At 42.7% G+C, this 24461-nt stretch overlaps 2 protein-coding genes across 4 annotated transcripts; both read right to left on the reverse strand.

Moving 5' to 3' along the window:
* On the reverse strand, positions 787 to 7349 carry LOC8072488 (E3 ubiquitin-protein ligase PRT1). 3 transcript variants are annotated; one of them, XR_002452392.1, is made up of 9 exons: positions 7040 to 7346; positions 5582 to 5610; positions 5319 to 5498; positions 4852 to 4917; positions 4533 to 4706; positions 4253 to 4456; positions 2374 to 2462; positions 1034 to 1540; positions 787 to 935 (listed from the first exon to the last, which is right to left on the reverse strand). XR_002452392.1 is itself a non-coding variant. In XM_021459656.1 (8 exons), the coding sequence occupies exons 1-8, from the start codon at positions 7153 to 7155 to the stop codon at positions 1130 to 1132; spliced, it is 1260 nt and encodes a 419-aa protein (XP_021315331.1). In that variant the 5' UTR covers positions 7156 to 7349; the 3' UTR covers positions 800 to 1129. The 3 variants fall into 3 exon arrangements, 2 of the variants coding, with proteins under 2 accessions (XP_021315331.1, XP_002454186.2); XM_021459656.1 differs by having other exon boundaries at positions 800 to 1540; positions 2374 to 2453; positions 7040 to 7349; XM_002454141.2 differs by having other exon boundaries at positions 800 to 1540.
* LOC110434828 (serine/arginine repetitive matrix protein 1-like) lies at positions 12375 to 20894 on the reverse strand. Its single transcript, XM_021459568.1, has 2 exons — positions 20607 to 20894; positions 12375 to 13121 (listed from the first exon to the last, which is right to left on the reverse strand). The coding sequence occupies exons 1-2, from the start codon at positions 20892 to 20894 to the stop codon at positions 12375 to 12377; spliced, it is 1035 nt and encodes a 344-aa protein (XP_021315243.1).

Raw genomic sequence — 24461 nt, forward strand, 5'->3', positions numbered from 1 at the left:
GACTCCGACGTTTTCCAAGTTGCAAAAATATAGCAAGTCCTATTCCAATCTATTGGAGAAGGATTTTTCTTCTTTTTCCAAATAAACAAGGATAGCAAATCATTTTTCCAAACAATTGGAGATGCTCTAAGTATTAATCTATGATGACTCCATCGGACAGGCGCGGAAAAACAAAGACCCGACGTCGCGTTCGGGTCGGGCCAGATTGGCCAAAAGAATGTTTCTTTTCGGCCTTTATACACAAACCCGAAACTATTCCGGAGGTCTTTCACATGCGGTTTCAGACTTCCAGTCCTGCAAACTCTCGTGGGCTGCCCCACGCCGCACGCCCACTATGGGGTGTTTTTCCTCGTAGAATTCAAAATACAAAATATCAATTACTGAACAACTTCAACAGATATGCTATTCATATTATCTAAACTATTTCTACATTTTAAAGCAAAAATTAAAATCCAAGAGATGTACTATCTGGTTTGCCAAAATAGCAAATTTGTTATTTCTAAACTTTCACTTGTCATATACAGCATGTAACTCTATGTTTTGAGTGTCCTCTTAAGCCTTTTTTTTGGTTTTCTTGGTCCTTGAGGCCAAAATCTAAAATAGAAAATAACCACTTTTTGCCAAAAAAAATTGCATGATATTTAGTTCTATTTTGCAAAATGATGGACCAAAATCTAAATTTTTTTAGAAAAAAAGGGGAACTAAACGCCCCCTAATCAACTGGCTCAAAGAACTTCTAAAGCGGCTACCGAAGCCAAGGCACACGCTGTAGAAAGAGGTCACAGATACAGTTCACAAGTTTTTAAAAGCGTTACCGCCGGGACGAGTTGGCAATTTATTTTCGTTCACGCAGTTCATCCCACTGAAGCAAGCAGGTACAGATTTACCAATACAGTTCTGCATATCCTTATTGCATTTTCCTTTGAAACAAACAACTGCACGGATTTACAGAAGCAGGGAAAATAAAATCATATGGCCATTAGATGGCAGTAACTAGAGAACAGGAATATGAACAAAGCCGATCCAGCCATACCTAAGCTTGTGCAATCCCTCCATTTCACATCACATACTTGTAGCATGCCCCAGCAAACATAAAACAAAGGCTTCGCTGCAGCTGTGCAATTTGCATCTAGAGTGCATGATCCTCCTCGTTGCCCTCCATTTCTTGATCATGGATGACTATATTCAACATCGCTCCAGGAGCACCAACTGGTTCTTCAATGGCCGCCTCTCCTGGGCCCTCATTATTGCCCTCCTCCATTCCTTGAGTATCAACGAGTATCTGCAAGAATGCACCAGGAGCAACCACCGCTTCTTCCATCATCAGTCCCTCAGGGCCTTCCTCGGGCATGCCATGGTGTCTCAGTATCCCACGCAAGAGTGCTGAATTGTCAACTTCCATTCTGTGATCAGGGGTGTGCCGCTGATTAAAGCGTCCTGGGAGCTTTGAACTGGAGTTGTAGCAGGCTTCGCAAAGGTCAAACCCAATTAACTCAGTGCAGTCCTGGCATTTGTATCTCTTACCACGTATCGGATATACCTGCATGGTGTTCACCAGTTTCATCTTAGCAAGCTGAAAATAATTTAATAATACATGATGTGAAAATATTTTATCATTGTTGTCCATGTCTGATTTGATATTAAGGTTATTGTAAGGATTGAAAATAGAGGACAATAAGGTTAATCACGGAACAAGCACTAAGATAAAAACTACCATCAGTAAAAACTAAAAACTGTATTCTGCCAAAGAAAAAGGTTACAAGCTAGAACTAGAAGACAATTAGCAAAAACTTAATGTGTTACGATTTGGGTCCTCTAAGAAGCCTACGGAATTGAAGGCAGTTGTCTTTTGCACCCAAGAAAAAAGAATAATTGGTGAACTCTAAAAAAGAAAAGAAAAAAGACTTGTATCTCTCCAGTAAAACAACACGCGTTTTGAAGCTACTCGGATAAATAGCTGCAACCTTTTAGGATTTAGGTACTAAAATTGAAGGATAACTACAGTAGACCACATGTTGGTATAGACATTCAGCACGTTACTGATTATGACTGTTCATATATAAGTAGTAGCTTCGAATGATGTATGTTGGTCTCGAAGAACTGGAGGATTTGAATCAACCCTTTCCACAGAAAGAAATGATCTACTCAAGATCTTCCAATTGGCAAGTAACATACTAACATCAATACAGCTAGCATGAATGCTATACACTTACAGAAAAAAAGAAGATGAAACTGTATTTCTATAGACCAATTCAAGGTGAATGATTGTGAAGTCAAAGAAATCATTCCATCTACTCTAACAGTAAATTTTGCTTATGTTTTACGAGTATTGATAAGCTCAAAACAGATAAAATGTTTACAACTTGTGCGTACCCCACATGAGTCACATCCTACTCCAATGTGAATATTTAACATGCCCTCATCATGCAGTGCCCTAGTGCTTCCTTTTCTGACTGAAGTACCTAAACAGCACAAAAAACACTTGTTAGCTACAAAAAAGGAGGGGGGGGGGGGGGTAACCTAATATGTGCTCCATGCCTTAGTTTTAAGGCCTAATTAAGATCTCAAATTGCATGATGTAATGAACCACAAACATATCTATGCCAAGACGGGAAAAAAAAGTTGAACAGCTAATCTTGTACGCATATATTGATATATCTGAACTATTTAAAAATGATTCAAAAACCCAATCCCCTAAAAGAGTTATCCTCAATGACTATAGCAGTACTAATCAGAACAGGTGGTTCGGCATCCTCTTGTGGTGGTGACATGGTGGAACCTGCAACTTCCCAGTTTCAACTGCGGCTGTGGCCCGTAAATAACTAGTGACTTGTGTTGGTAAATTAGTATTTCTACACCCTATTGCAGTAGCTCTACAGAACGTTAATATTAGAAGACTTCAAACCAATATATACCATAGCAAATTAGCAATAACATTACACCCCTCTTGATCCACAAACTAACACCATCCGATCCGATATGCTAGTATTCACCCTAAATGGAAAGGTCTAATGACTATAACAGTATTACAGTTAGTAAATAAAGTAATTCATTAGAAATGCATATTTTATAGAAGAGAAACAGTACCCAGAAACATATCAAAGATTTTCTATACAATTTCCATTCAGGTATTTATATCGCACTATTGCTAGAAGCCAACAAAAACTTAAGCAATAAACAACTTTTTTGGAGCACTAAGTGAAATTACACCATAACTACAACCACATGTATTGTTCAGTGATTCCCCAAGATTACAATTAGTTACTACACAAACCACAATCTTAAGTTTATTTTTTTGTCTTTATTTGATGATGTTAAGCCTTTTTCGATAATCTTTGACAATTATGATTGTTGAGGCCTAAGCATGACTGTTGCCATTGGGTCTGGTGCTCACCACTGCCAACCATGAGCAGCTTCCGGGTTCCTTGAAGAGCACATAATAGAATTCAATTTTAGTGTTATTGTAAGGACTGGAAATAGAGTTTTTTTCCTCAAACACGCAGCAGAGCTGCGTATCTTTTATATTAAGAAGGAAAAAAGGGGAATGAGAAAACCCCAAAACAACAAAGATAACACCTCAACACACCCCAAGACATACGGCCACAACAAGCCCACACAAACTAACAAACAAATATTCCAAACACATACAGAGACAACAAACCCACAAACACACACAAACAAGGGATGAATGACCAAGGAGCCAAGCAATTAGGCAACAGCAAGTATCCGTTCAGTCAACAAGGCTCCTTCGCACCCGCTGGAAATAGAGTTTTCATAGCAAACATTCATAATAGTTAAATTAGCCCAGGCTCTACAATTTTACCGAGTCCACACTGCTGTTGGTACCCATCTTAAGTAAAACGAGTTGTAAGGAAACTACAGTCACAATAGCATGGGTAATGAAGGGCAAACAACTTAATATGAAATGTATATGGCTAACCAACGGCATGAGATTTGGACTAGCAAGGGCATATCTCTTTAACACTGTCGGGTCAAGTTTATACAAGGTATCACTCAATCTCATTCATGGTTTGGTCAAGTTTATACTTTATACAAGGTATCACTCAATCTCATGCATGGTTTGGATTCCTTATTCTCTCCATATAAGTTACTGTTATGTTACTGGAGGTATCCCATCAGCTAGCAAGTGCCATCAAAGATGACCTTTTTTTTCCTTCTAATAAGGGATCTTACCTTGTTATATAGGAGATAATACGCAAACTGAAATAGAACTTGGTAACAAAAAGCTTACCTGAAGATGATGCTTCACGATTGCACTGATCCTTCTTAAACTGAACTTTCTGCCCTCTCGATTCATATTCTGCTGGAAAGTATTCTTCCAGGAAATGATCAAGGTCCAGGCAAACATTAGGGAAATCTCCCGGGTGAGGACTTCCACAAACATGGCATTTCAGTGTTTCCTCATTCAAGGACGACAAACAGGATACACAATACACTATCACAAAACCAACATAAGTTAATGTATCCAAAACAAGTTAGGTAGTAGTTTTTATTCTGAAACTAGAATTTACCATGACCACAATTAAGAACGGCAGGTTGATACAACATCTCCGTACAGAGAGGGCATGAAACATCCTCCAACTTAATTTTCTTCGAATGCTCATCCGAAGTGCTGCCATTCAATGAAACTTCTTGTGGGGGTCTAGCTTTACTGTCTTCATTTCTGTTGTCCCCATCGCTTCCAACTTACAAAAAGAAAGAAAGAAAGTGGGTATATCATATTTAAGACTCAACGAGATGTAATGGAAATGAAGATACTATTTGAGATTTGTGAGATACTATGGAAGTGGAGATAACTATTCAACTGTAACTACATGGAAAGATTCTTACCATTATTCTTGGAGTTCAAAAACTCAATGATTTGGGGAGAGTATGTTTCTATGCGCTTCTCTTCCTCTGAAATGTAAGCCGAAAGTGAACATAGAGTTAATTCCTAAAAATGAAAGTGCACACATTACTACTCCCACCGTTCCACATTATAGGTCCATTTGTCTTTTTTTAGATACATAGTTTTTAGTGTGCATACATAGCGTATACCTAAGTGCGTAGCATAGATTATTGTACCTAAAAAAAAGCCAAAACAATCTATAATTTGGGATGGAGGGAGGAACTAGTAGGGACTCCAAACATATCGCTGTAAAACAATGAGACAACTTAAGCCAACATGAACACCATAAACGCAAAAAGTTAATATTGCTCTTGCAATGCTCCTACCCAGCATAATTATCTTTATTTTGACCTATATCAATAAATAAATGCAATGCTTGCATATTGATTTTAGGGTGTAGAATACTCACCTAGTACTTCTTTTTCCCTTCTTTTGTAATCAGTAGTTTCAAGCTTTAGAAGCAAATGATGCAAGAGCTGACAGATACTCGGAAAGTGTATATAGGGCTGCCTACACACAGCGCAATGGGATTCCAGGAAAACATGCATAGCTTTGTGGACACACCAGAAACATGACATATGACCACATGCTGCACCAGTAGATGATAAATGAGTTTTGAAGAGTATGACATAGTCAAGCTGTTTTCTGTAAACATGAAAAACTAACTCTTACATAAAACTACTGGTTTGTACAGAAGATCCCTGCAAAACAGATTGATTAAACAGATGAGATCATTGGTCCATTTGTGCAGAATTATAGCCCTGAAGAATGCAAATCAAATATCCCAAACAAACAAAAAAAGGGTACAAGATTTTGTTTTTATGCATACACAGAATTCAGTGTTACCAATGTTGTTTACAGATACAAAAACAACAATGTGGGGCTCGGTGTCGTTGTGGTGCCCAACCGGTACTTGCACCACATGAACTCAACTCACAGCAAGCTGAGTAATCACTCATCAGATATTCTATTTAAGTTTGCATAGGCCACTATTTGATTAGTTCCATTTGTGATATTATTGGTTGAGGAAAAGTTATGTTGTTCCACAAGATACTGGACTCAGTGAGGTTGCTGAATCGCTTCACCTCATATTCATGCTCAGTCATCATTTTGAAAACTCTTTGCCTCGTTCTGTTCAATAGTGTTCTCAGCTTCTTCTTTTTTTTTTGTTACATTGGAGTTCTGCAAGCATGCTAACTGAATTATGTTGTTCCTACTATGCATTCAGTTTGCCACTTGCCCACTCCCTCGGCTGTTTTTCAAGCTGTCTCACATGCAAAATTTTCTGCATAGGTCGTTCCCTCCTGGCCGCACCACCACAATGCCTGTGAGCACCTCAGGCAAGTTATTGCTCCAACCCCATCCTTACTCATTGCTTGCGTCTCCTGCATCCAGATCCAACAACAACCCTTCACTGACCCAGCCTGCTGCTGGTCCTCCACCCCACAGTCGGCAGCACCCCCACAACCTTGCAACTCCATCCACCACCCGCTACCACAATCGGACTAGCCTACTACCACTGGTTCTTTCTAGGCCCACCAGACTTCAGCGAAGACCCAACTTGAACAATAACCATGCTGGAGAGTGCGAATTGTGGTACACATCTGTGGCTATAAATTCAGGTGCCAGCGTCCCCCAAAGTGTCAGGGCGTACAGCGTACTAGAGCAGCTATATCATGTTAATGATATTCCTAGTCCTAGGAACATAGTTTTGCAATACATATGAGTCGAGCAAGGTGCATAAATGGACATTTGTTTTGCATAGATGTACACATGCAAATGAGTCATTCCACAGATTTTGCTGGCACCTTAGAATATGGGGAGGTAAATGTGCCCAGTGCCCTGGGCCCTGGCACGATCAATCTCAAAATGATTTAACACAATAATGCAGCGTGCAAGTGTTATAATTTTTTGTGAGTCTTATCGACACAGAAGCTTTCGAATAAGAATAACGCAATCTAGCACCTCGCCGGTAAAGAAATTTAGGGGCAAGCTACGAGCACGAACAATTTGCCGACGTACGTGGGATCAAAGACGTCGCCCATAATCACAAAACGATCTACAGTCTCCCGACAAGAGTGAGAGGAATCAGAGAGGGGGAAAGGGACGCCGCATCGGCAACGAACTCACAGACAGACGCAGCACATGAACTGCGGGTCGTCCAGATCGTTGGCTCCAGGCCCGGCGGCCGTGGAGGTGACCTCCTCCTTCTTCCCCGGCTCCGGCGGGTGGCCGTCGGAGGCCATCCTGCCCCCCCTCCTCGATTCGTCTGGCCACCCGAAGGAACGGGTGGAATCGGTTGCGCCTGCGAGCTGCGAGAGGAGGAAAAGGGCACGGAAAGCCGGAAGCGTCGGGGAGGGACGGGGGACTCAGCGACTCGCTGACTTGGGACGGAAGCAGCCCAGCCCACACCGCCTTTGTGGAGAATGGCGAAGCTGCGGGCTGAAGAAGGCAGGTGTTTGATGGTCTATGGATCGGATCCCGTTTGGTCCTGTTTGGTGACCACTGCTCAATTATCGCTTGGTCTAGTATTTTTTTTTCTCTTCAAACTTCAAATTCAGGCCTTGTTTAGTTCTGAAAAATTTTTGAATTTCGCTGCTGTAGCACTTTCGTTTGTTTGTGGTAAATATTATTCAATTATGGACTAACTAGGCTCAAAAGATTCATCTCGTGATTTACAGGTAACTGTATAATTAGTTTTTATTTTCGTCTATATTTAATGCTCGCATGCGCCACAAGATTCGATGTGACGGAGAATCTTAAAAAGTTTTTGAATTTCAGGGTGAACTAAACAAGGCCTCAATATCTTATATCTTCTACTCCCTCCATTCTAAATTATTCTCTCCATCCTAAATTATAAGTCATTCCAACAATCTTAAAGAATCAAAGTATTTTTAAGTTTGATTAAAATTACAGAGAAAATACTAAAATTTGTAATATAAAGTGAATATTTTTTAGCAAAATATTTTCGAGACATGCTGCCTCACACGTCAGCTCTATACATCCCGCATACATGCATCAGCCGCATCAAAGCATGCACGTACACAGGCAGCTTAGTTAGCTACCTACTTAGTTTTTTTTTAAAAAAAAAGCTGTCCATTTAATTAAACAAATCGGCTAATCCAAGGAGAGCACTCTCCTATTTGGTAACCGCACACCCCTATATTGCTTTGTTTAGTAACATTGTCCGAGCTGCACCGGCCAAAACAAACATCGTACCATAGGCCGCACATCTCTCGTGTACCTCTCACGGAGTGACCGTCTTCACGTATATGGTTTTCTAGCCCCTATGGATAACATTCTTGACTGATAGGACCTTAGTTCCTCGGCAACCAAGGTGAGGATGTGTGACAGTGATGATGTGAGGCGAGGTTGAGAAGAGAGGAGAGAAAATGACACTAGCGAGGCTACCAAGTCGTTGGGCAACCAAGGTGAGGATGTGTAACAGCGACTACGTGGGGCGAGGTTGAGGAGAGAGGAGAGACAATGACACGGCGAGGCTACCAAGTCATTGGAGCGTGCTGCTGCTGGGGCTCCATCGCATGGACCTGCTAGGCTATCGAGATGTTGCGTGGAGCTACCAAGGCATGGTCTCTTCAGAGCTACGTGGCCACTAGGTGCTATGACCGTCCATGGCCACCTTGGCAAGGCTTCAGGCAAAAGAAGTTTGAGCCCTCGGGGTGCGAGTGGATGAGGCCATGTGACTCCGAGTCCGAGCTAGCAAATAAGGATGAGAAAGGAGAGAGTGAAACGACCTAGATTTTTCCACAAAGGAAAAAATCCACAGATTCGAATTATAATGTGATAATTCAGAAATTGAGCCATCACATTATCATATATCAGCTGTTATCATAGTCATACATCGTGAAAAACAAGATTACAACACATTTACTTTACAACTCTTGGTCAACAAGCCTATTACATCGTTTTTCTAGCGGAAACACACACGTGTCTTTATCAGAGTCGATGTAGCGCGTCAGCGGTGAAGACTCCTCCTTCACGGGCAATCATCAGAGTCGGCATAGTTTATCAGCGGGCGTAGCTTTCATCTCCGAACCAAACTTGAGCGCAGGAACGAGACCACCTAATCCTTCTATTCTCCGTAGTTATCATCATAGGCCACGTTCAAAACCTGCTAAACAACTTTCAGTACGATTTGTACTGGCCACTGGCTCCCACCCTATGCTTTTGCGTAAGCTTTGTGGTAAGTGGAATGCAAAGGGTAGATCAAGAGGCCTATGTATATGGATGTAGTCTTTCCTATGCAAGTTCATCAATATTTAATAATAATTCATCAAGTTTTATTCCATCTCATCCACACCTCCATCCATCCATCCCATCACACACATCTCACCACACTCTCACTCTCTAGGCGGCAAGTACGACTCCCGCTCGTGCCTTGCCTCAACGGCCAACGCCGGATCCAACACAAACCCAGAGGGAGATAGAAAGGACTCCTCTCACTAGTCAAGTGAAGCTGTACTTAGGAAAGGTCCATAGCCGACGAATCGGCATATGTATCGATCGATCAACCAAAACTCTGCAGAGGTTTGCACTAACCACAAGATCACCATCATCGACGAAGGCCCTCGTCTAGGCTGATTCCGGGCTGCCTTCCAACTAAACACGATGCCACCCTACCACTCAGAACTGGGACCATACCGGAGTACCACCGGTACGCTGAGACTGTGAGGCGTAGTATCGGGCCCCACAGGTCACTACGCTGTCTTAGGAGGGTGTGGGTCCTCATGCCCGTACCTCCCTACACTATCCGCTAACAACCTAGTAGTAGTGGCACCGCCCTAGCTGGTCGTACATCCGTCTCCTCCCCATAAGAGCGAGTGGGGTGCAAGGCTTCCTAAGACCCGGTCCACAGAACATATCAGTCCTTAGGGTGACCAAACAGGACATCTTCACAAGGGGCCAACCGATGCACCGCTCGACGGGACATCCGGTTTTCCCCGTGCTAAACAGCACCTCCCATCCCGGTGCTTCGTCCCACGAAGACACTCCACTCCGGGACCTCTCCCTGTCACATGTACCCGCCACAGGTAACTCTCGTGGAGAACGCCCAGGTAGCGTCCCCCGGCAAGACTTGTCCCAAGACTCGTCGTAGATCCTGCTCGGTCGACTCGACCCTCACCACACACCCAAGACACACGCCAAGATCTCCCCAAATCCATTATCCATCTCATTAACCAGTTATTGGCACCACGTGCCTTATCCACTCACATCCAATCTCCCACATTGCATCACATCACAGATATAATGCGTAGTAGAAGCAGTAGCAAGTGGTATGCAAGCATCTAGCCTAACAGCGGGTGTGCGAGGGTTATAGGTTGCAACAAGGCAATGGCTCACAAGCATTTCTACCATGCAACCTATCACAGTTCATTTGCATAAAAGTAAAGCGCTAGCATCTACATTATTGCATGTCTAATAGGATTCTACGAGGTTGGGTGGGACGTGGCACCTGTTGAATGTCATTTCCAAGATCCTTAGTGCAGTTGTAGTTGTTCTTATCCAAAGTCCTTCCATCTGCATGTCCTTCCTTCAAAGGGTTCCAAACCGACCAACGCTAACCCCGAAGCGACTACCTCGAAAGCGACAAACAAGGGAAACAATCAACCACTAGACCTCGAAAGACTGCGAAAGGAGACGAAGAACAATGAAGAACAACTACACTAAAAGAGCACCGAAAGGAAAACGGCTTAGCCCTCTCGGCGGATGTCCGATCTCTGGGCTAAAAGAAATGGGAATGGTTGTTCACTAAGTACAAGCTGGAGTCTTAGCCTAGCCGGTACTTCCTGGGTCGACTAAGTCAACCTGTACGACTTTAATAATTGGCTTAGACCCTAACTTATCATAAGCAAACACCATAGCTAGTGGCTCTTCGATCCAAGCGTCACGGAGATCGACAGGAATCGAAAAGACTATGAGCACGCGAAGTTCCGGTCTCTCTCAATCCATACGCCATTGTAGTTGGCGAGAGCCAAGAGAGGGTGGAACAAAAAGAGAAGAAAAGAGGAGTGGTCTACTTCTTCCCATCCACTCGCCATGGTAAGAGACGGGGATTTAGAAAGAGTGACACACAAAGAACACGAGTGCTCAAGCTGCTTGTAGGGTACCACAACCTAGGTGCACAATGCACTAAGACATTCCTAGGGTTCTTAGCGGTGCGGTTGTCACCACGAGAACCAAGGAAATGCTACGGTCGAATAGGTACAAGCATACAAGAGTTTAAACACAAAGAACCAAAAAGGCGGGAAAAGACACGGGCTTCACTTCCCATTGGTCCACCTGCCATAGCGACGGCGGAAATCACGGGGTTGGAAACAAAACATTAAACAAGCAAAAGGGCTCAATCCACATCTTACTGGATCGACGGGATTGAGAACAAGAGAGAAGAAGAAGAACGAATCACACTCTTTCGACCAACTCGCCATGGAACGAACAACGGTTGGATAAAAGAGATTCGAGCCCACAATCTACACCAACTCATAACACTTTACGACCTAGGTGCCTCTGAGTCAGCAGAAGGTCATTCCTATAGTTCCAGGGGATGCGGTTGTCATCGCGGGAACTAGGGAAATGCCCGGGTCTAGGTGGCATAAGCATACGAGACGAATAAGATAAACATGCGAGAAACTAGGTAAAGCCCGATAACCATGGCGAGGTGACTCGCGGCCATGAGCTCCACCTAACGAGTTGGCTTTCGTAAGTCCCACAAAGGTTGTCCTCTAATTCGTATCCCACTAGACTAGGTCACTTAGGTCTCGAGTGTGCGGATAAGAACCGCGTCGATAAAGACATCAAGTCCACGATGACCATGTCTGCGGGACAAGAACAAGAGCTAACGACCGTGGCACGACAGAGTCAACTGAACACGGGAAACGAGTTACGCTCGGCATCGCGATCACGGTGGGACGAACCCACGATCGAAATGATCAAACGTATTACGATCCCCCGACCGGCTCGAAGGCACGATCCAAAGCGACAAGAACCACACAACCCGCAAGAACCACAACTTGACAAATGACTAAACAACAACACCAACACGACGATATCTCGAAGTAGCACATTTCCATAGCACGAGATATAGAGATAGATAAGTAAATAGATAAATAGACCGGCACGAAGGCACGGCACAGGCATGGATATAGACGAAGATAGATCATGCATTAGACAAGATATGAGATGAATGATCATGTACAAACGACAGATAACGAAATGATGTATGGACAGATATGAATTAATACGGAGTTCCAACGTCGGCTAGGGTTTAGGGGGTTTCGACCTCGCAGACGGCGGGCTTCGGGTCGCGGTCGTGGACGAAGGCGTCGGGGTGGTCCTCCGCTCGGCGTTGGGAGCAGATCGACGGACCTGTGTCGCGGTTCGGCTCGATGGTCACGGGCTCAAAGTCGAGGACGGAGCCATGGACGCCGAACGTGGTCGTGGTGCTTGGTCACCGCAGCGACGTCGCGGCTACCACGCTGCTGCCGGGGTGGGGACCGCGGCGAGCACGTGGCCAAGGGCTCGGGCGACGTCGGGGTGGCGCTCGGTGATGCGTGGCTGCGGGCGACGTCGTGGTCGGGGCGAGGTCGGTGTCGCTGTCCTGCTGCTCGGCGTCGCGGCTGCAGGGGTCGGAGCGGGGCGAAGCTCGACGTGGCGGGCGGCTCCGGTGCAGCGTCGTCGTGGGCTCCTGGGCGAGGTGCTCGGTGAAGTCCTTGTCGAGGACGTGCGGCGTCGCGTCGCTTGATGTCGACTCCAGTGTGGTCGGGGTCGAGGCTTGGCGTAGAGGAAGGTGCGCGAGCACGGCGTCGGGGTCGCGGTGCGGCTCGGCGGTGCTCGGCGGCGTCGTGGCCCGGGGCGAGGTGCTCGGCGAGGGCGCGGAGCTCCTGCTGGGGCGTCGAGGTCGTGGTCGCTGCCGAGGCTCGTAAAGACGAGGTCGTCGCGGACGTCGTGGGCTCCTGGTGACCGTGGCGAGGACGAAGACGCGGTCGTCGGAGATTCGGCCGGAGCTCGGTGGCGAAGCGCTGCGGGAGGGGGCTTGGCGTCGCGGCGGCTCGGCGTCGCGGCAGCTCGGCATCGCAGCAGGGGCGTCGAGGTCGCCGGACGAGGGCGGGGTCGGCGTGGCGACGGTGGGGGCTCGACGGAGCGCACCAGGGCGAGCTGCTGCAGCGGTGAGGGAGAAAGGCAACAGTGGCGGCGGCTTGGAGGAAGAAGAGGAGAGTGGCGGCTCGGGCTCTTATACGCGCCAGGCTAGGGTTCTAGGGGGAGCCACGGTCATCCTCGGCGTCCGTGTCCGCATCGGGACACGCGGCGTGGATCAAGCGGGTGGGCATGGACGTCGGGGGCGCGCGCGGGTCTTCTCCTCCTTGAAGCGGCGGCGGCGGCGGCTCTTCCTGGGAGCGTTCCGCTCCTAGGGCAGAGGTGGGGCGCGGCTGCTGGGCCGGCCGCGACTTGGGCCAGGGCAGGGGAGCGAGGCAGGCCGACCTGGCTGGGCCGGTTGCGGGAGGGGGGCCGCGCGAGGGTGCTAGGCCGCGGGGGGGTGTGGGAGGCCGACTGGGCCAGATGGTTGGCTGGGCTGGCGGTGAGGGAAAAAGAGGGGGAAGGAGTGGTGGGCTGGTTGAGGGGTTGAGCCCAAGAGGAATAAGAATGCTCTTCCCATTTATATTTCAAGGAGACAGAGAGGGAAAAGAATATTCCAATTTCTATTTGGAGAAAGGAATTGAAGGATTTTCCACTATTTGCTAAAATGATTGAGCGGGAAAGGGAAAAGAGATTGAGATGAGTCACCACGAATTTAAGATAGATTTAGCGGCAGAGATTTGGTGATGAGATCAACAAGAGAAAAGTTTTGGAGAAGGGAATTTGGAAAAGAGTTCAAAATGGATTAAAGGAGTTTGAGACGTACTCCAATGAAAAGATTGAGAAAGGATTCGCTTCGCCTTTGAGATAGGCTCAACGGAGATTTGGGAATACTTTGCTAAGGATTTGTGCACTCCAAAAGAAACTCAAAACCCTAAACAAGACCCAACTCAAGACGACTCACGAACAAAAGCACTCGCCTAGAAACAAATCTATATGTATGCCACGATTTGTTAGCGGGTTAGGATCGAGTTAGATCTAAAAACTATATGATTCACACGATTACAGGAAAAATTTTAAAAAGCTCGTATTTTTGGTTTTCGTAAAAATCTGGGATGTTACAGAGAGAGAGAAAAGAAAGAACAAAAAATAGGGTATTATGTTTTCTCATTGATTAATTATGTACTATTGGTGTCGACTTTAACAAGATTTGCACGACCAAGTATTTATACACTATATAAATTCACATGTATACAATATACTCTATTATATTTGTTGATTCTTTGGTGCTATAGTTGGTAGTGGAAGTGAAAACATGCGCCCTTGGTCTTGCGTGTCCGCCTTTGCTATGACATAGATACGGTTCATTACTTAAGTAGTTTCTCCCATTGCAACGCATAACACTTTTGCTAGTAACTATAAAAATGATGGAATTGCATTGACAACCACTTCTAACCGTAATAGAGAGGTAATTTAAATATTCCGAATATGGAGGTAATTTAAATATTCCAAGAGTTGAGAGGGTAAGATGTTTGGTTTTTGGAGTGTGCGATATAGTAGACCTAAGTATTTTGCAGATCAAAGCGTGCCAAAAATTAAAACAAGGTTGGGTGACGAAAATTTTTCATGGGTTTGCTTCTAGTCATACAAGTCCACAGTAGCATGTGTGGCCCAAGACTCTGTTGCTCACATTTGATTTATAGAGCTAATAGTTAATTGCTAATAATTAACTCTTTTGGATCAAACGAATCCAACTCATACACCAGCTAATCATTAGCTGAATAGTCAATTAACAACTATCTCACCAATTAGATTATACTAGCTAATAATAGTTAATAGTTCGCTAGCTAATACTTAGTTATAAGCTAGTATTAGTCTTAACTATTAGGAACTAACAGATCAAACATGGCCTTAATTCATAATGGATGGAAAATACAACCACCTTCACTAAGGCCTTGTTTAGTTGCACCCAAAATCTAAAAACTTTTCATGATTCTTCATTACATCGAATCTTGCGGCATATGCATGAAGCATTAAATATAGATAAAAAATAAGTAATTGCACAGTTTGTCTATAATTTGCGAGACGAATCTTTTGAGTCTAGTTAGTTTATAGTTAGACAACAATTTTTAAATACAAATAAAAGTGCTATATACCCAAAAACTTTTCACCTATAGAACTAAACAAGACCTAAACCGTTCCCTTGTTGGCCACACAACCCACGCACCTCCATCCTCCCTTGTTCTACGAAACACCTCCTTGTGTTTCCCACCTCACATCTTCCCTTTCATCGCTGACCATTAATGACCACCCTCAGTTGTCTAAAAAAACCTTAAACACCTCATATACACGAGGAAGACACGCACCAAAGAATATAACATCACGATTAGGTTGCTCTGTCAGCAAAGTTAATTAATTCGCGCCTTTGCTAAACCATCCCAATAACTGAAGTCTAAAGTTAACTTGGCAAGAACCATTTTGCTTGACCAGACCACACACAAACAGACGCTCGGGCCGTGTGCTCGTGGCTGGACTCGGTAATCTACCGGGTCTGTTGTTCTACACTATTATAGTACTACTACTACTATCATCCTATATCCTAGCCAAGTGATGTACAGTACAAGAGACGACTCGTCTCTAAAGATGCGTCGCTGTCAACTTATATTATCTATTGTAAGGCTTCGTTTGGGCCTCGTTTAGTTCCGAAAAGTGAAAAGTTTTTGGTACTGTAGCACTTTCGTTTGTTTGTGATAAATATTATCCAATCATAGACTAATTAAGATCAAAAGATTCGTCTCATGATTTACAGCTAAACTGTGTAATTAGTTTTTGTTGTCGTCTATATTTAATGTTTCATGCATGTGACACAAGATTCGATGTAACGGGAAATCTTGAAAACTTTTTGGTTTTCAGAGTGAACTAAACAAGGCCTTGGTCTGTTAAAGTTTATTTACTGCTCGTCACATCGAATATTTAGACACATACATAGAGTACTAAATAAAAATTATTTATAAAACTAAAAACACAACTAGAGAATAATTTAAAAGACGCAACTAGAGAATAATTTGAGAGATAAATCTTTCGAGTCTAATAATTAGTCCATAAATAGATACTAAATACTAAATAAAATAAAACTGTTACAGTACCTATTAAACTTTAACACCTCTAACCAAACAACCAAACAAAAATTTCTTGCGGATGGCCTGCCGGGTAGCGACCCGACGCGAATGATCCACTGCCATGCAACCGCGACGATCACTGCACATCAGGTCATACCCACTGGTGCAGGACGGGGCATTAGCACCGGTCGGGAAGGGCCTGTTGCCCCGGTTCCCGAGCTGGTGCTGCCCTTACGGGACTAAAGGCCCACCCTTTAATCCTGGTTCGGGCAACCGGGGCTAAAGCCCCCCCTTACCAACCGGTGTTAAAGGGTCCTGCCAGGGCTGCCACGTTTACCAACCGGTGTTAAAGGGTTTCTTTTTTTTTTGGTTCACTTCTTCGGTTCTGTTTATTGTTTTTATATAATATATAATAATAGGTTTTTTTTCAAATACAATAATATATTTATATTACACGCATATTAAGCATATATAAATGAAAATTATAGGCTTAGCTTAATAATTAAGCTTTGCCTATAATAAAATGAGTAGACCACATCAAAAATTAAATAGATATGTAAAAAGCTTTATATATATATATAGTTTTATATGTACAAAATTCGTAACACATATATACATAGAGTTTTTTCTCCCAATGTCTACAAATGATACAAATGATCATCGTTGTTTGGAATAATGATCATCGTTGTTTGGAATAAGAGTTTCGTTGCCGTTGAAGTGAAACTCGCCGTTTGGATTGATCACTTGGTCGCGGAGAAATCCTGCTATCGTCTCTTGGATAGCTTTGATTCGGTCTTGTTGTAGGACCTTTTCCCTCAGCCATTCTGTCTTTAATTTGAAATAAATAAAAAAGGTATTAGTTATCTAAGTTATTCAATATAATTCAGGAGATAATGAAAAGAGACATGTAACGTACTCTGAGCGTCTCTGTGGGTGTTTGATTGACTTGTGCCATCATGAATTTGTACACGTAATATGCACATAGATTGTTCCCCCTTCTTGTCTTAAACACCACTGTACGATATATATATAAAAATATTCACGACCACGACAATAAGAAGGCTAAAAGTTAGCGAAAGTTTGTTAGCTAGTGGAACTTACTTGTGGATGTATTATGTTAAGCGGCGCTTTACATCCACTGAGATGTTCACGGTCAATGAATCTTTCCCAAACCCTATACACAGCCATTGTGGATCGTGAACGAATAATTACAGAGCCATTGCGGTGGGATATAGCGATTTCCTGTGGTCCTCTAGCATGCGCTCGAACTTGGCTTTCTCTTTATCACTTTCACATTCTCTTTGTGCATCACGGATGGCATCACCAAAAGCATCATCGCCCCGATCATATTCTGCCGCCACATCTTCTTCATTATCTCCCCCCATTGCAACATCATTGAAGCCACCGTACTGAGCAATAATATTGGCATGGTCCAATTCTTCTTCTTCTTCTTCTTCTTCTTCACCTTCATCCATTATAATCCCGCTTTCTCCATGTTTGGTCCAACAAATATAGTTTGGTACGAAACCAGACTTTAATAAGTGTGAATGAAGAGTTCTTGAGTTAGAATATTTCGTCAAATTCTTGCACACGGCACATGGACAGCACATGAAACCGTCCCTCTTATTTGACTCGGGCACACTTAAGAAATAGTGCACGCCATTAATGAACTATTCGGAGCGCCGATCGGCAGTATACATCCAATTACGTGTTACCATCTGCATTAAATATAACATATATATTATGAAAACTATGCACACATATAGTTTCTCATCTTATTGCACAACATGTCTAAGATACATAGTTGATTAATTTAGGAAAGCTTGGCTACAACAAATACAATCGTAACTAGCACTAAAAAACCAAAACTAAAATGCACTTAAGCAACATAATTAGTTCGCGTCCGATCCCAACTATAATAGATAGATCATTCGCTTGATCAACATCATTGAACTCCTTTCGTCGGCTCACTGCCTCACCACCTTCAGCCTCAACCACCTGTGCAAAAGATTTCTTAATGTGTTCAATGTATTCTTCCTCCCAGTACCAACCTGTACATCCGCCGGTACCGTCCCACTGAAATTAAAAGAGAGAATCAAAAGTTTAATTAATATCATTTAAAAAAATATGCACATATATAAGCAAATGTCTGGAAATAACTCACATTACGATCTGGACACTTGTAGAATATACGACCCTTGTTTACTCCCTCTTTCGACACTTTGTACTCCATCAAAATCTTCTGCCCACACTTGCCACAAGTAATGAGAGGGAGTTCTGGACGGTATCGCTTTTGAACCCGTTGAGAGACCGAAGACCCGGTCACGGTTGCCATCTACTATCCATACTCAATTTTTAAACAATTATAAATTCCACATTTACTAGTAAACATGTATGATACAATGGACATTATATGTAGTAATAAAAATAAATCAAGTGATATTAACAAACCAATTAATTTGAACTATCCTACTTTCTACGATCATAAAAATATACTATAATTCATTCTTGCAAACTACATTAATACTAGGTTAACCATGAAATATGATATATATATATATGGATACTAATTCATGTGAACGATTCAAAATAACAACGTGGATTTGAGCTAAAAATAATGGGAACATCACAAGCCAAAAACAACATGAAAAAGACAAGAAAGACAAGAGTTAGTCACCTCCAAACACGAAGAAACGATGAAAGAGTCGAAGAAGATCAACAATGGGCGTCGGAGACGAAGAACAAATGAGGAAGAAGAAGCTCCAAGAACAACAATGGTGGATGGTGCTCTCGGTTTCAAATAGGCAGGAAGATCAACAATGGGCGTCGGAGACGAAGAACAAATGAGGAAGAAGAAGCTCCAAGAACAACCATGGTGAATGGTGCTCTCGGTTTCAAATGAGCAGAGAGGAGGAGTGATCCGGCCTATAAACCGGACCTTTAGAACCGGTTCATAAACAAAACCGGTGCTAAAGGGTAGCCCTTTAGCACCGGTTTGTAACACAAACCGGTGCTAAAGGCTTTGCCTCGGCCCGTGGCGCTGGCCGGTGCTAAAGGGAACCCTTTAGCACCGGTTGGTAACACGAACCGGTGCTAAAGGGTCTCTGCCCCGACAGCACCTGTCAGTAGCCGTTGGGCAGGACCCTTTAGCACCGGTTCGTGTTACGAACCGGTGTTAAAGGGGTCTTTAACCCCGGGCCGCAAAAAGACCGAGGTTTTTGACCATTTTGGACATCGACCAATGCCTCATTCTGTAGTAGTGACCCGGCCCCATCCTGGTTGAGTGTACGCCGCCGCCGCCTTATTCACTTGAGCTTGTTAACTAAGACCTTGTTTAGTTCGCAAAAACTTTTGGTTCGGATACTGTAGCTCTTTCGTTTTTATTTGACAAACATTGTCCAATCATGAAGTAATTAGACTCAAAAGATTCATCTCGCGGTTTACAGACAAACTGTGTAATTAGTTTTTATTTTTATCTATATTTAATGCTTCATATATGTGCCGCAAGATTTGATGTGACGGAAAATCTTGAAAATTTTTGGGTTTTTTTGTTGAACTGAACAAGGCCTAAATCTATAAATTTTGTCAAACGAGCGGTCCGGCTCTGGCACTATACGGCACTATGTCCTACCGTGTCGTATCGTCTTGGTCCATCGTGTCAAACTCTCGACCTAGGTACGGCACTATGGCTCTTTAACCGTGCCATGTCGTGCCCGCCGGATAGGGAGTTAGGGTTTGGAAAGGTTACGTAATATTTATATACGTGGCTCAGAATACATCAAATGGTCATAATCTATCCTAAAAGCATCAGACGATGAAAATAATCGAGTCAGCGTCGTGCCAGCGTATTAGTCGTGCCGACACTGCGGGCCGAAGTTACGGCCCAAACACGTCACTACTACCGAGTTGTGCCGTACCTGGATCGTGCTTTTTAGTATCGTACTAGAGCCGGCATATCTTATTAGTGCTAGATGGAAATCTATACAAATATGTACATATTTATTTAACGGTATTTTTCTTTCTTAACAAAAGACGCGACCATCTGCTGCCTGCCGCCTGCAAAGTGCAAGGTCTCACGCGGCCACCCCCATTGCACGAGGCTTGCTGGATGCGCCATGCTCCTGTACTCTGCGCAACAGTTGCTACTCACATATTTTTAGGCCTTCTAATTTTTTTCAAAATAAACACTATAACACTTTCATTTATATTTGATAAATATTATCTAATCATAAACTAAATAGGCTCAAAAAATCCTTCCTATCTCGTTTGGTCAAGCGTTTTTGGCACAAATATTTTTGCATGGCCTTGCATGGCACTGTGCGGCCGCGTCTGTGCGTTGACTGCGTCAAGTTTTGGCCATTCGCGCGCTCTTTACTTCACGTTTTGGCCTTAGCGCGCGTTTTAGCTAACGAGGTTTGGCACGCGCGCTCTGGACTTGGCTGTTTCTTCAAAAAAAAATTCGGCCGCTGACCACACGAACGACATACAAACGCTTCGGACAACTGCATGATGGAGTCCGGCGGCAAAGAATCAGGGACCATCTCCATCTCCATGGAGTCTGGCGCGAGCTCCGAGTTCTGCGTGATGGAGTCTGGCAGCTCCACGACGTCCTTCTCAGGCGACTCGACTCGACGACGTACGCGGCGACCAGCGCGGGGCGAACTCCTCGACTCGACAACTACGCTCAGGGCGGAACGGCGACCATCGACGAGAACCGGCGACTCGACGACGCCGTTCGCGCTGTCCAGGATGCCGAGCACGCGGCGGTTCTCCATAGCGACGGCGAGCAGCGGCGCGACTAAACTCTAGCGGCGCCGCGCGTGAGCACAGATGAGAAGGCGGAGTCCGCCCGGCGCCGTCGCTATTAATACCGCGTCGTGACTCGCGAGGAAGTCGAACCGACGGTCGCGTCGCTTTGATGAGGGGCAGCCGCGTCCAACGGGAGTCTCGATCGCTGAAACGAACTCTATGCACGCAACTTGCCGTCGCTTGAAAACGAACACTATTGACGATATGGAGGGAGTACATACGCTGCAAAATTTGATATGCCGTTGCTCTTCAAGGAAATCATTTGACCGTTTCCACTGGAATTACAATAGTAAAACGCACTTTGACCAGCTAGTACTCTATATTAATTCGATCTTGTTTAGTCATGAACTAATTAGGTTTAAAAGATGGATCTCATAAAATATATGTAAATTGTACAATTAGTTATTTTTTAATTTATATTTAATAATTTTTTACATATATCTAAATATTTGATGTGATGTGGTAAAAAGTTTTTGGAAAGCATGACCTTAGCATTAGAATAAAGGAAGAGACGAGGATTGTTTTTCATATATAAAAAAGCTATATCTACCAAAAAACAATGATAGAAAATGGTGTGAACTTGTGATAATAAATGAAGAGAGAGAGAAGGCATGTTATTACTTTATTGAAAAAATATATTCTGAAGAAATATAACTTGATCAGAACGGCAACCATTTCATGGTTTCAAGATTGAGACTGCACTGAGTGCTTAGCATCACTCGAAACAAAATGCTGGGTCCGGTGTCATTATTGCTTTCGTCCACGATTGTCCGTACTTCACCGTGTGTTTGTACCAGCAAATGCTGCTGCCTAACACTGTCCTAGGTGTTGTACAGGTTAAAAGCCGGCAAAGCTTTCAAAAAAAAGAGAGATAGGCCTTGTTTACTTCTATCAAAAAAACCTAAAATTTTTCAAGATTCTTCATCACATCGAATTTTTAGACGTATGCATAGAGTATTAAATATAGACGAAAATAAAAACTAATTTCACGGTTTGGTCGGAATTGACGAGGCGAATCTTTTGAGCCTAGTTAGTCTATAATTGGACAATAATTACCATAAACAAACGAAATTGCTATAGTGTCACTAAATTTTTTTCTTCACAAACTAAACAAGGCCATAGTATGCTTTTCTCTTATTTTCTCTCTCTTCTTGTCCATCTCCGGTGAGGACGAGAGAGAGGACAGAGGCGACAATAATGGTGCCGGAGTGGACAGCCAAGGAGGCAGACAAATGGGGTTAAAGACAGGACAACCATAGCTATGGGGAGGAGGAAGTCGTCACGAGGGTGGTAGGGTCTCGACGAAACTCTAGAGCCACGGCCGTTATCGCAGAGCTCCTACAACACCCTACCGTACTTAAAAAAAGTCGAGTAAAGTCAGGATCTAAAGTTGTTCGAATATGTTATTATGTGTAAAACAGCTGTTTATGTACCTAAACTTATTTAGTTGTATCATTCTGGTTTCTAAACTTGGAATCTTTCATATAGGTCCTCAAACTTATTCAGTTATGTCATCTCGATCCGTAAACTTGTTTTTAAGTCTCATCTGGATCAAAACAGGACGAATCTAAAAACTCTAAATAAAAAAATAACTCATAACTTGTTTATATGAACTCAAATAAAAATAAACTTTATATGAAAATTACAACACTAGAGTTTTTAGATAAAAAACTTTTCAACTACAAAGTTGTAGATAGCGTTGAGGACTACAACTTTGATATAAAGTTTGTCTTTATTTGAGTTCATATGAAAAAAAAATATGAATTATTTTTTGATATAGAGTTTTTAGATCGCTTTGTTTTAACCTAGATGAGACTCAAAACCAAGTTTAAGGACCGGGATGACACGACTGAACAAATTTGAAGACCTAAATGGATGATTTCTAAGTTTAGGGATCGGAATGACACATGTGGATAAGTTTAGAGATCAAGATGACATGGATGAACAAATTTGAAGATCTAAACGGTCGATTTGCGAGTTTAAGAACCGAGATGACACAAAAATACAAGTTTAGGGACCGGTGGGAGACTTTACTCAGAAATCAAGTATAAAGATGGCTCCTTAGGCCAGTCTCAGCGAGAGTTTCTTGCGAGTTTCATTCACATTAAATAGGTTGCCACATAGACATTTTTGATGACATGATACTATATTTAAGAAGTGAGAGAAAACATGAGTTTCATCTAGATGAAACTCTCTTGTCACGAGTACCAACTCTCTATGAGTCTTATGAGTCTTGGAATTAGATGTCTATGAAACTATGAATGAAACTCGCCATTGAGAGTAAGTGTTTCATCCAAATTTTATTTTATTTCATATGACATAACAGTCTTGGGAATAACACTATGAAACTCTCCGCCGATACTGGCCTTACACCTAGACAGATTCAAAATTAAAAAGAATAATTTTTTGGGAAAGATATGGCAAAGTCGAAACTAGTAGTAAGACCAAGCTGACAGCTGCTAAAAATTTAATTGAGACCTTGTTTAGTTTGAAAAAAGAAAAATTTTAAATATTGTAGTATATTTGTAACTATAATAATTAGTGTTCAATTATAATCTAATTAGATAAAATTTATTTATAAAACATATATAAACTGTATAATTAGTTTTTTAATCTATATTTAATATTTTATATATTTATCTAAATATTTGATGTGACGACCGATGAAACGAAAGTTTTTAGATGGAAACTTGTGATCCACCTGTCGGTGGGCCAGCCACTCCGCCGGCCATCACCACGGATGTCGATGGCTTGGTCAGAGTTTTCTTTTCCCGCAAGTACTAGTCTTAGATTTTTGTATCGTTGATTAGGCCTTATCTAGTTCCAAAAAATTTTGTAAAATTTTTCAGATTCTCCATCACATCGAATTTTTAGATGCATGCATAGAGTATTAAATATAGACGAAAATAAAAACTAATTGCACAGTTTAGCCGGAATTGACGAGACGAATCTTTTAAGCCTAGTTAGTTTATTATTAGACAATATTTGTTAAATAAAAATAAAAATACTACTGTATCGATTTTGCAAAAAAAATTTGAACTAAAGAAGGCCTTAGAATTGAAGCTCCGAAAGGGGACCATGAAAGTATGAAACCACTGACAGACCCCGCTAGCTGCGTGACAACTTCAACCCTTTAGGCGTCTCTGTTGATTCTCAAATAACTAATCTAGTCTCTCAAAAAAAACTAATCTAGGAGAAATTATATTAGGTATCAATGGTAATTTACAAATAGCTAATGAGACGAAACATAAATAAAAAATAAACATTATAGTGAAGAATTATGTGAGAGAGATATTTCTAAGAGATCGTGCTAAATTAGCTATTTTGAAGTCGCTAGCTATTTGATCTCTCTTCTTGATAAGCAATGGAAGTGTTACTTTTTTTTACTATTTCTATACCTCATCTAACTAGATATTTGCAAATTATCATTCAAGTCGTTTTCATACCCAATGGAATTTCTTCTAGACTAGCTATTTGATTATCATTGGGGACACTCTTATCGTCGCTTTGTTTAGTTTGCAAAAAGAAAAGTT

Source organism: Sorghum bicolor, chromosome 4, assembly GCF_000003195.3.
Source record: "Sorghum bicolor cultivar BTx623 chromosome 4, Sorghum_bicolor_NCBIv3, whole genome shotgun sequence".
In the NCBI taxonomy this organism is placed as follows: domain Eukaryota; kingdom Viridiplantae; phylum Streptophyta; class Magnoliopsida; order Poales; family Poaceae; genus Sorghum; species Sorghum bicolor.

What these genes read in the sequence shown, in the direction of transcription:
- LOC110434828 (XM_021459568.1), bottom strand. Translation starts at nt 20,894, where the DNA reads ATGGAGAACCGCCGCGTGCTCGGCATCCTGGACAGCGCGAACGGCGTC. An exon ending in TGCAGTTGTCCGAAGCGTTT is followed by an intron (nt 13,122 to 20,606) that starts GTATGTCGTTCG and finishes TCTTCCTCCAAG; the next exon opens with CCGCCGCCACTGTTGCCTTT.
- LOC8072488 (XM_002454141.2), bottom strand. Translation starts at nt 7,155, where the DNA reads ATGGCCTCCGACGGCCACCCGCCGGAGCCGGGGAAGAAGGAGGAGGTC. An exon ending in TTCATGTGCTGCGTCTGTCT is followed by an intron (nt 5,611 to 7,039) that starts GTGAGTTCGTTG and finishes TCTGTTTTGCAG; the next exon opens with GGATCTTCTGTACAAACCAG. An exon ending in GTACAAACCAGTAGTTTTAT is followed by an intron (nt 5,499 to 5,581) that starts GTAAGAGTTAGT and finishes CTACTGGTGCAG; the next exon opens with CATGTGGTCATATGTCATGT.